Source organism: Orycteropus afer, unplaced genomic scaffold (assembly GCF_000298275.1).
Source record: "Orycteropus afer afer isolate SDZICR_OR568_19922 unplaced genomic scaffold, OryAfe1.0 scaffold00949, whole genome shotgun sequence".
NCBI lineage: Eukaryota > Metazoa > Chordata > Mammalia > Tubulidentata > Orycteropodidae > Orycteropus > Orycteropus afer.
The window spans coordinates 318,143-330,038 of record NW_006922536.1 but is presented as its reverse complement, the minus strand read 5'-3'; the positions used below and the strand labels follow the sequence as shown (position 1 = coordinate 330,038).

Sequence of the window (11,896 nt, the reverse complement as noted above, 5' to 3'; positions counted from 1 at the left end):
TCTCCAGGGGAGTAGCCCCATCGTCTTCCTTTTTATGGGTCCTGACCACTTCCTGGGAGCTCTGGTAGCATAGTGGCTAAGACACTTGCCTGCTAACCAGACGGCTGGCGGTTCAAACCCACCAGCCACTCCTCGGAAGGAAGGTTGGGCAATCCTACTTCCGTAGTGATACTGTCTCGGAAACCCAAGGAGGGGTCGCTAAGAGTCGGGGCCGACTCGACGGCACATAACAACAACAACGACGACGACCACTTCCTACAAAGCACGGCATCAGCTCATGGACTTCCTCTACATAGTCAATGATAGCTCCTGGGCCAACTGCTTTCAAAACGTGTTAAGCTTGTTGAAAATGGTAGCCCTCGATAAAGGAAAATTCTGGCGTGTTGTGGTTATTTAAGATCAGAACAGATCCGTTCCTTAGCTACAGGGAAACCTGGCTGCTTTCCTGAATGGTGACCACAGACTTGGATAATTTGCAGGATGGAGTTTTATGTGAGGACCCTTCCTGATGCCCAGATGCATGGAGATAAGGACCCAAACCCACCTTCAAGGAGAAAACTCAGAACAGGGGAGGCTCTCCTGCCTGGGACATTTGGTCATGGACAGGCTCTCAGGAAACTGGGACAGTTATGAGATGTGACACAGGTCATCAGAACCTTCTACTCTGTGTTCCCAGGGCTCTAGAATATGCTTCGGCCATGATCAAATAAAAATTGAACTAGGAGAAATGGCAAATGTGTTCCCTTTGTGCATTCAAACTGAAGCCTTGTGAAACTGTTCCTGTTTTGAATATGATAAAGTAAAATAACTTTCTAATTCTTAGGGCTGCTTTGTGTTCCCCTGGGACTATACCTTTCATAGTGTCACTGAGACAAAAACCAAGAGCAGCAAATGGCCCCTGCTACATATTCTTTTGTAAGAAACTTGTTTTTAGGGACATTTTCTTTGTTCTGATTTTCTTTGGCCCTGAATGGAAAAGAAGTTCATTTTTCTTTTCTTTTCATTATAATTGGAAACTGTCTTTTTTTTTTTAAAAAAAAAAAAAAAAAGGACATATTCTCTACCCAGCTTTGCTTTTAAAAGTGCTTGTAAAATACAACCTTGTTCATCACAGTGGTACGTGAAGGGGTCCTCCCCAGGCCGGCCCTGTGCCCGCCCGCCACCCCCTGGCAGGTGCTGAGTTGACGCAGGTGTTAGGCACACTTGCTGGCGCACTCCAGCAGCTCCATCCGGATGGCGATGCGGACGTGCCAGCCCAGTGGGATCAGTCGGATGAAGCGGGAAATGATGGGGGGCCGCAAGAGATTCTGAACTGTGGAGGTACGGTCTGAATTTCCATAAAAGACCTAAAGGAAAAAAAATCTCATCACTACCACATCAGGGGAGGGAGAAGGAAGGAGGATTCCTGTCTGGAGTTGGCCCCAACTCTTAGCTGTATGTAAAATTTCAGAAAATAGTTAAAGCCTCTGGTAGCGTAGTGCCTAAGGCACTTGACTACTAACCAGAAGGCTGGCGGTTCACACCCACCAGCCACTCCTCGGAAGGAAGATGGGGCAATCTACTTCCGTAGTGATACCTCCTGGGAGACCCAAGGAGAGGTCGCCATGAGTCGGGTCCAACTTGACAGCACTTAACAACAACAACAACCATCACTGTTAAGTGATTCCAGCCCAAAGCTTCACAATAAGACAGAATAGAACTGCCCCACAGGGTGTCCAAAGCTGTGATAATTTTGTTTTAAACTTTTTATTGTGGTTTGAGTGAAAGTTTACAGAGCAAAGTAGTTTTCCATTCAACGATTCATACACATTTCGTTTCATGTCATTGGTTGCAATCCCCTCAATGTAACAGCACTCTTCCCACTTCCTCCCTGGGTTCCCTGCTGCTGTTTGTCCTTCTTTCCTGCCTTCTGAGCTCTGTTACTTGGGTAAATGCTGCTTTTTTGGTCTCGTGTGGTTGATAGTTGAGGACTACGTTCCTCCTTGGTGCTACTGATCATGTTATTGTTTGGCTGAAAAGTGATCCCTGGGAGTGGGTTCAATTCCAGGTTTGAAGGGTGTCCAAGGGCCATAGTCCCAGGGGTTCCGCTAGTCTCTGTCAGACCAGTAAGTCTGGTCTTTCTTATGATTTTGAGTTTAGTTCTACATTTTTTTTTCCCCACTCGGTCCAGGACCTTCTATTATGATCTCTTTCAGAGCTGAGCTGTTGGTGGTGGTAGCCAGGCACCATCTAGTTCTCCTGGTCTCAGACTGATGGAGGCTGTGGTTTACTTGGTCCATTAGTTCTTTGGTCCAACTGTTTCCTTGAGTCTTTGATTTTCTTCACTCTTCTTTGCTCTCGATGGGGAGGGACCAATAGTTGTGTATTAGATGTCCTCTCACAAGCTTTTAAGACCCCAGTTATTACTCACCAACGTAGGATATAGAACATTGTCTTTGTGGACTACGTTATGCCAGTTGACCTCGATGTGGTCCTAAGGCCTCAAGGCCAATGACTCATTCCCTCAAGGGTTTTGTTATGGCTAAGAAATTTTTATAACTTTGCCCCTTGTATCTTTGTATCCACTATATCCATGGATATATTTACAGCACATACAAATACATATGTAGAAATATCCTCTGTCAAACCTGTATAGGCTTGTGAGTGTACTCCCATTTGCCTTCGCATGTCTGACTGCCACATCTTTCTCACACAGAGTGGCTGGTGGGTTTGAACCACACACCTTTCAGTTACCAGCCAAGTACTTAACCACTGTGACACCAGGGCTCCTCCAGGGAATTTGCAAGTGCCTCCCAAATCTGACCTTGAATGGTTGTTAGCACCTATATGCTTGGAGCATTTCTGAGTCACTGTATGGAGATGTCTAGAACTACATTTTCCAGTATGCTAACCAATAGCTACATGCAGCTATTTAAATTTCAATTAAATAAAAATTCAGTATCTCCCCCATCACACTAGCCACATATCAAATCCTCAGTAATCACATGTGACTATTGGCTGCCATATTGGATAGTGCAGATATGGATGTTTCCATCATTCCAGAAAACTTCATTGGATGGCACTAATGAAAAAATACCTCTGGACTCTTAATACCAATTATATACATTCATTCTTTGCGTTTGGACAAGAAGTTTTGAAAGGACCCATGTTACACTTCTAAGAGGAATGTTCCTGTGTTCAAAGTAGGTCTCTTGAGTTGGCTCTGAAATTGTAAGCCTAAGTTTACATGTGTATCCCTACATCAATACAAATGGCAAGTATACTTCAGGCTTGGAAAAACGGGTTTTTAAAAAGACATAAAAGCTACAGAGAAGATTCTGGAAGGCAGGGGGCAATGCCCAGAGTAGGGAGAAAAGGTTTTGCTTAGTGTTTTTCTGGATGTAACATAAAATGGTGCAGATGTTGTAACTAAGGTGCAGTGGATGCTTGCATATATTTCTAAAGAAAGTGGTCATTCTTTGCGCTTTCCAGAGTTATCATGCTTTGCCCAATGACACCGGAACATTTCATTTCCTTCTGAGATTATCTCCTGAAAAAATCTGCTCACCACATTGGCCTCATTCATCCACAGAACAAGAAGGCCCTTGTCAGCCATAATTTTACCTTTCTTCCCAGTAGCAACGCTTACGCACCTCTAGGCTATTTGGCCTTGAGCCCGTGCAATTCTGGATCCAGGTGAAGAGGGTGGATGGAACGGGCTTCGGCAGATTGTACAAGTGCCTCTTTGCAAACTGTTGAGGCTTTCGGAAACCCAGACAGTGCTTGAGAAGAATTCTAGAGACTTTTTAAAAGCCAATTGATATGAACGAAAATGAAATAGATGTCCAAGTATCAAGATGAGTTTTCCAATTGTGTTCAAGAGCCTTGGAACTTCAACCCATGTATGTCTTGCTGTACAAATTGTCATCAGAGACTTAAGAGCCTTCCTATTGTCAGCCGCACACGTCTGTATAGGGCCAGCATGCTTCTGCTCACCACTCTGCCAGCTTGCACATGACTGTTTAACCTGATTCAATGCAAATTAGGCCGGGAAAGTCCTTACACCTAGGCAAAAGGACGGTAAGCATTTCTAAACAAATACTGAATTTTTCCTTTGTTGTTATTCCTTGCAAATACATATATGTATTATATGTATCATCAAGAGCCTGCTGTGTTCAGTCCTCAGTGAACAGGACTTCAGTTCCAGCCTGTAGAGACTGATAGAAGATCAAGTTGGCCAAAGGCTGAAGAAGTCTGCATTTAATGTTTAAAGGTTCCTGAACCAGAGCCTCTGCATCTGTACTGGTGGAGCCCTTTTAACTATTTACATAGCTTCGTGGCTGACTTTCTGGGTTGTCAAAAGTTTCCCAGCATTCACTCTCAGTCAATAGGAAGTCGAGGCCATATGTATATAAATGGACTATTTCCTACTTGCATCAGTAGCAGATCAAGTGAGACCATGAAACGAAGAGTGTTCATTGATTTGGTGAGTGTGGAATAGTCCACATGGCCTGTCTTAATTATTCAAGCAACTATCTGCTGATAATGAGAATTCAGACAAATATTTCTTTTGCACATAAGAGTGGCATTCATTGGCCAACGTTGACAAATTGTGCTGGGTACCAAGGATACAACAAGGAAAGACACCTGCTCTGCCCTCTGAGAGGATACAGTATGGTGAGGAAGAAGCATGGCTAACCCACCATGCCACAGGGCAGTGCTCTGACAGAGGTGGCTGCAGCAGCATAGGGAAGGGAGGGGCCCAAGAGAGTGAGAGCCACAGGTGTTTGGGGATGGAACCCTGACTTACCCGGTTGTTTCCAGTCTGGTCCTTATAATAAATCCAGTTCAGGCTCTCATCGGTCCTGTACTGCACGCTGTACTTGGTCATCCACTCATCAATGTCACAGCGCCCTTGGGTGAGGATCCCCGAAATCACCTTGATCTCCTTCAGATCAATTTGTAACCACTGGCTGCTGTCCTGGAACTTCGATAGCCAGGCGCACCTGCCGGAAACACCACGTCACCAGGAGCCCTTTACCTGGAACACCTCCCCAGGGCCAGGAGGTGCCATCTTTAGAGGGGGCCCCAGCACCTGAAGAGCCCCAGCAAAGGCCAGCATGGTGTTCTGAGTCACAGTCTCATTAGCACTCGGAGTTTGTCTCCAAGAGTGGTGTCCATGAACTTCACTTGGATCTTATCTGTCTCCGTACATTTCTACCTCCTCAAGAGCAATTGCCAGATTCAAATGAATTATCAACGAAATGCCTTCAAGTGTAGCAAAAATCTTTAGGGTGTAGGTTGGACGTATCTTTCTTCAAAACACATGAACACATGGTTATTAGACCCACCAGCCCTGCTCTCTTTTCACTAGTCTCTCCTAATGACTCTCCATACATCTTTTTCAATTTCACTCCCTTTCCAAAACCAAAAAAACCAAACTCACTCCCATGGAGTCTATAGTGACCCCTCCTTGGGTTTCCAAGGCAGTACGTCTACAGAAGTAGATTGCCCAATCTTCCTTCCAAGGAGTGGCTGGTGGGTTTGAACTGCCAGCCTTCTGGTTAGCAGTCAAATGCCTTAGGCACTACGTCACCACAGCTCTCCATTAGACATATCTTAATCTTATGATGCGTCATCTATGTCATTCAGGAAGTGTCTACCAAGGACAGAACCCTGAACCAAGTGTATCTGGAAGGGGTTTTGATCATTGAAAAGCAAAATAACCAGTTAAGGAATTCAGGTTTTGTTTTTTGTTTTTAAATCCATCTCCCTCATACATTATGGGAATCTGTGGTTTCCCTTCTGTGTTTTTTCTTTTGTCTTTACTTTTATTGAGAATTAATTTATCAGGACTCAGTCCTTGGCTGCCTTCTCTTCTTATTCTTGCTATTTGGGTAACTCTTGACTTTTGACTTCTATCTCAGGACTCTTCTGAATAACCAAATCCAGAGAGCCAGTCGCCTGCTAGCCAGCACCTCCTGGATGTCTTACAGCATCTCAAATGAAACATGTCCAAAAGTGAACTCCTGATTACCTCTACCCAAGATCTACCTCCAGAATCCATCTCTAAATGGCTCCCTCATTCTTCCAAGTGCTCATGCCAGCATCTGAGAGCCATCCTTAACCCCTTGCTCTCTGGAAACACCCAATCCATCAATTGGCTGTAACTCCAAATGTATCTCAAATTCATCTACTCTGAACTTCCCTGCCACCATTCTAATCCATGTCACCCTCAAAATCTTGCCTAGACTACTGCCATAGCTCACTTAACTAATCTCCCTATATTACTCGTCCCCCACACCATGCACCTCTCCCCACAGGAGCCAGAAATTTTTTCTTAAAACACAAATCTGAGTGGGATACCCCCAACTTAAAATCTGTCTCTGGCAGAGGCTGCTAGTTGTCTCTCGTTTTCCTTTAGTAATAGAACTCCTGCATTTTAGCTGGGCAAACAGCCACCCAAGACTATATTTTGCAGTTTCCCTGACAGCTAGCTAGGGTCATCTGGCCAAATTCTGACCAATGGGATGTGGGCAGAGGTGATCAAAAGACTATGCCTGTATCCTTAAAGGAAAACTGTGTACCGTGTTTTTATTTTTTTCTCTCCCTACTGACTAAAATGTGGGTGTGATGGTGGAAGCCACAGCAGCCATCTTGGGCCCCTGATACCATTAAACTGCTATAATAACCCTGGACTGCCTAATGAAACTTTAGGTGAGCAAGAAGTACATTTCTGCATTGTTTGATTCACTGTACTTTGGAGCTCTTTGTTACAGCAGCACAAACCTGTATTCTAATACACCTTCAGAGTCCTTCCATTATCCCTAAATAAGGACCACAACCATGATAATTTCTTGTCAGGCTGTGCACGATCAGACTTCCGCCTACCTCTCCAGCCTCATCTTGCCCGTGCTATGGCCTCACTGGCCTTCTTTATGTTCCCGTCCATGCACATGAGGTATCGCCCCAACTCAGGGCCTTTGAACATGCTATGCCTCTGCCTCTTCCCCAGCTCCAAGTCTTTTCCTTAGGAAGCCTTCCTTGGTGTTTCAGATGGCTGAGTTCTTTCTTCCTTCTTCCTCTCCTCCATCACACTTACTAAATAATCAGTTGGGTGATGATTGGACAGTCCATCTGTCCCTCTAAACTATGCTTCCCGAAAGCAGAGACCTCTGCTGTCTTGCTCACTGTCCATGTCCATTGTACTCAGTGCATAGAAGGCACTCAGTCGATATTGAAGAAAAACAAATGAATTCTGTGCCATTTGCTTATCCGAGACCTACTTTTAAAAATAACATTTTTTAATAAAAATCACCTGTGCTGCCTGGCCTGCTTACCCGAAGCCTTGACTGTTGAGCCGGGCCTTGTTTGCGGTCCACGAGGAATACCAGCCAATGTACTGCTCCGGGTTGGAGCAGGTGATCTGGTCTGGTGTAACCTCTCCTGATTCGAAACCCAGGGGTTTATGATAGGGGCATTCTGGGAGAAGAGAGACAAAAGAACGTTAAAACACTCATATATCTCAGTAGTCAACAAACACAGGAAGACTGGAATGATAAGACAAACCATCTTATTTGCATGTTTGAAGGTAGAAGCTGTTTCAGTTGTCAGCACAGTTCACAATAAAGCTAGGTCTTGAACCTGTTCACTGCTTCTGCAGGAAGAGAGTGGAGATGATGTCAAGGGCTTGCCCTGAAGCCTTAACAGCACTGGGAACACCAGGGCGAGTGGTTCTACAGCAACCCGACGAGTACGGGGATTTTCAGAAATAATGCACCTGGGCCACAAGCTTAGAGATCTAAAATCCAAGAAGTTTGTAGCAAAATATCATATTTAAATACCATACATCTTGATTTTCTTCGTTAATGCAGGATTAGCCATCTAGCATGATGTCACAGGGTCCCTAATTGGCCTTGGGAAGTATATGATGCCAATTATAGGAACAAAACAATCATGAGAGGCAAGAGGAGCGATTATATATTGAGACCGACTTCCCACTTGTAAATTGTAGTTTTCTCACTAGTCTAATAAAAAAAAAAAATGGGGCAGAAATGTGGCTGAGTGACTGTTGAATAGGAACGGTTGAAAGGAACTGCTTTCTCCAAATAAGAATAGCCAAATGTGGTTGTTATATGCTAATTGCTTACTGCTTCTCTTGTATTTCCTCTCATGCTAAGAATACTATTGAGTTACCTGGTCAGAGACTGCCGGCTGCCAACCCAGTATTCGTTCTCCCTTTCTGTTTGACTTCAAAAACCCTAATTTTGCTGGGGGCAGCAATGGGACCAGCTGAACTACATTTACCAGCCTCCCTTGCAGATGGAAGTGGCCAAGTGACACAGTTTCTGGCCAGTAAGACATAAGAGGGTGTCTGCTGAGGATTTCTGGTCAAGTGTTGCTTGCCCCCTCCTTCTCATTGCCTAGAATGATGAGCTGGAACAACGGTAGCCACTTTGCACCATGAGGGTAAGGTCAAGAGCACTCAAGAGTCCTCAGCCCTGCTATCCTTGAGTACCTCCCTACCTCTAGTCTTCTTACCATGTGAGTCAAACAAAACTCCTAATTCAATAAACCTCTCTTTAGGGTGTCTTTGACAGCCAAAGCCGGTTCCTAACTGAATTTCTGTAGAAAACAGATCATCAAGCCATGCTAATTACATTTCCCTAGTTTCCTGATTATTAATGATGAACTCCAAGTAAGGCCAATCAAATTGTTTTTCCACGTGTAAATTAGTGTTCAGGTTGAAATGCTGACCATATTTACTGGGGCATCATCACCTTTCACAGTGAAACGAGTGCTGAAGTCTTTCTGGAGGCTAGTTCTTAAAAACGGAGTGAAGTTTGCAAAAGCTTGAAAGCCATCCCTAGACTCCAGAGGGTCTTCAGGGACAGTCATGCCCTGTCCTCAGAGGCTGAAGACAGAAGGACAGCTTCAGGCCTCTGGCCAGGGGGCCTTCATCTTATGCCCTAGCATACCAAAGACATAGACCCAACTCCCACGAGTATCTGCAGCTTGGTGGGGCTGGGGATGAGAGGATAGCACTTGCAACTTACCAAGTAGCTAAGACTTCAGGAGCCCATTCAGATGACATTTCCTCCTGGGAGAGGCTTTGGAGGCCACTCAGCCTTTGTGGGGCCAAATAATCAGGGGGGCTTGCTGAGAATATCATTTCCAGGAGGCCACTCCCAGAGTGGCTGCGTTTTTAATGAGCACGCTTTCAAAGCATACTTTGAAACCCTTTGCCTGGCAGGGAAGGCATTTTGCTGGCTGGCAGATTCAGAGGGCCTTGTGCCCATGGGCTTAGCAACTCCTGCATCTTATCATGTGGCACCGACCTGGAAGATAAGCCAAGCAACTGGAAGGAGAGACAAGTCCCCAGCATCAGAGCTGGCTTCCAGTTGGACCTTGGTCATCATTTGCCCTCAATTTTATAATCTGTAAAATTCTCAACGTGGATGGATATCTTTAAGGCTTTCTCCAGCTCTAGCACTGGATGATGAATCTCTCTCATTTTGTTGTTTTTGTTTGTTTTGCTCTCTGGCCACCAGCCGTGGGGGGGGGGGGGGGCGGGGTTGGACAGAGAAGAAGGAAAAGCCGTAGCCACCACTCCCATTCTTCTCATTCATTTCTCTCCCTCCAGTTTCCCTCATCTCTTTTTCAGCTCCTCCCAGTAAGCCCCTCCAGCAGTTAAGAGTGAGCTGTAAACCTGCAGGGGCCCCACTCAGCGTCAGTGGCCTGGGAGGCATGTGAGGCCTTGTCCAGGTGGCTGAGAATCTGAGGTTCAGTGCGCTCCACACTCCTCCTTGTCCAGACATGGATCCTGCACACGCTCTCCAGGGGAGGCCATGGCTGTGGCCAGCAGCTGGGAGCCCAGCCTTGACTCCCAAGCTCCATGCCTCATCCCACTGACCCCTACGCATCTCCATATGCATATTTTCACTTGGATAACCTCATCTATGGCAAACTAAGGAGCTCTGGTAGGTAGTGCCTAAGGCACTTGACTGCTAACCAGAAGGCTGGCGGTTCAAACCACCAGCTACTTCTTGGAAGGAAGATGGGGCAATCTACTTCAGTAGTGATACCGCCTCAGAAACCCAAGGGGGGGGTCGCTATGAGTCAGGTCCGACTTGATGGCACATAACGACAACAACAACATAGCAAACTAAGCCCTTTATCACCTGACCTTGTGCTGGCTCCCTGCCCACTGCTCTCGCTCTTAGGCTGCCTAAGCTGCCAACCTGGTGGTTGGCCCAGGTTACAAACTGGAGGCTCAGGAATGCAAGGTCTCAGCCTTGGCTGCACCCTTGGCCATCCCCTCAGTGATTCTGATTTAATTGGTCTGGAGTGTGGTCTGGGCATTTGGATAAAGGTGTGTGTGGGTGATTGCAGTGGGAAGCCAAGGTCAAGAACTACTGCTTAGTGCCAGTGAGCCTTGGGGTGAACGTGGACAAGCTACTTAACCTCTCTAAGTCTCAGTTTCTTCATCTGCGAAATGGATGACAGTAATACCTGCCTCTAGAAAATGTCTATGGGATGAAGTGAATAATGTTTGTAGAGTGCTTTCACTGTACCTGGCCAAAAAGCGGCAGTTAATATTGCTGTCACAGGGTGAATTCATGAGGCGCTACTGATGTCTTCTTAAGTTTTGCATGTTTGTTTTTCTGGTGAAACTCATCAGAAATCCAACATCCCTGTCTTTCTCTGGTCTGTCCCTATCCCCCAATACAGCCTTCAAAGAAGGCCAGCCTCCTGTTTCTAAAGATTTGGGCGTTTTTTGCCCCAAGAAGGAATAAACTGTGTGTGTGTGTATGTGTGTGTGTGGGGGGGAGAAGTGAGAGAGAGAGAGCATGCTCCAAGAAAGATGCCTCGTCCACGGCATCTCAGGTTTGTGGATTTGGAAGGTCTAGTTCTCAACAGGAATTAGCTGATAGTCCCGGAGGGGGTACTGGAGGCTCTGGGCCCTGACTGTTGCTGAGGGGGCCTGACAACCCCAGTTAAGGTAAACGGGGCATGTGGTGGAGGCCTGAGCTCAAGCAGAAGTGGTTCCCCCGAGGGAGCTGGGGCATGGATGGGGCCTGGAAGCGGTAAGCAATAGGTTCCCTCAGGAAACTTGAGTAGAGAGAGGAGCCATCAATGAGATGGCTGCCTTTGAGCAGCACTGTGGGGTTCAGGGAAACTGCCACCTGAGTCTTTGAAAGCCTGTAGGGGCTTCATGTGGCCCAAAGGGGAGAGGAAGGAACTTCAAAAGTCCTATCTTTAGACTCTTCACAGGCCATGACAAGGGGGACTCAAACTGGATATGTTTTGATTTAGGAAAGCGGCAAATGCGACATTTCTTGTACTCCGCATGCTGTGGAGTGAACTTCATTCCGGTTGTATTATTCTCAGTTTCCTGATGCCTCCTCCTTCCATGGTCAATTTACCACCAGATCCCATTTTCGTCACATACTAAATACTCTTAGGCCCCTTTATGCCTTTCCTACTGCCCTCACCCCAGATACTCTATTTTCCACCCCGAGCCGGGGCATCTTCCGAAGGCATTTTCCCTGCGTTAGGCCCTTCAGTGGTGACCCTCTGCCCTCAAGATGTAAAGTGCAAAGCTACAAGGCCCTTCAGGGCCTGCTCCATCCCCTGTTTTGTCTCCTGTGGCCTGGGGTTCCTGTTGCCTTCATGTAGCCTAAAGGCCTTTCCTTAAGGCTGTTTGCTGACTTGCTGTTCCCCTGCCTGTCATGTTCTGTCACCTCCCTTTGCCTTCCCCTTGCCAACTCTGCTTATCCTTCAGACCTCTGCCTATGCTGAGCTGAGTAAGGATCTCCAGGGATAGCCTCCACGCCACCCTGTGCTGTCACTTAGCACTCCTTATTGGGAGTATATAATTGTCTGCTTCTCTTGTCTGTCTGCTTTCCCCCCCCCC

General features: G+C 46.3%; 1 protein-coding gene across 1 annotated transcript in view; it reads right to left on the bottom strand.

Moving 5' to 3' along the window:
- Positions 1-1,193: 1,193 nt before the first annotated feature.
- The window catches only part of RS1 (retinoschisin 1), a 45,159-nt gene continuing 34,456 nt past the window's right edge, over positions 1,194-11,896 (bottom strand). The window contains exons 5-7 of the mRNA XM_007958382.2: positions 7,320-7,461; positions 4,790-4,985; positions 1,194-1,346 (exon numbers count right to left, since the gene is read on the bottom strand). Of these exons, the coding sequence (XP_007956573.2) occupies positions 1,194-1,346; positions 4,790-4,985; positions 7,320-7,461 (491 nt within the window). The remainder of the gene's footprint in view (positions 1,347-4,789; positions 4,986-7,319; positions 7,462-11,896) is intronic.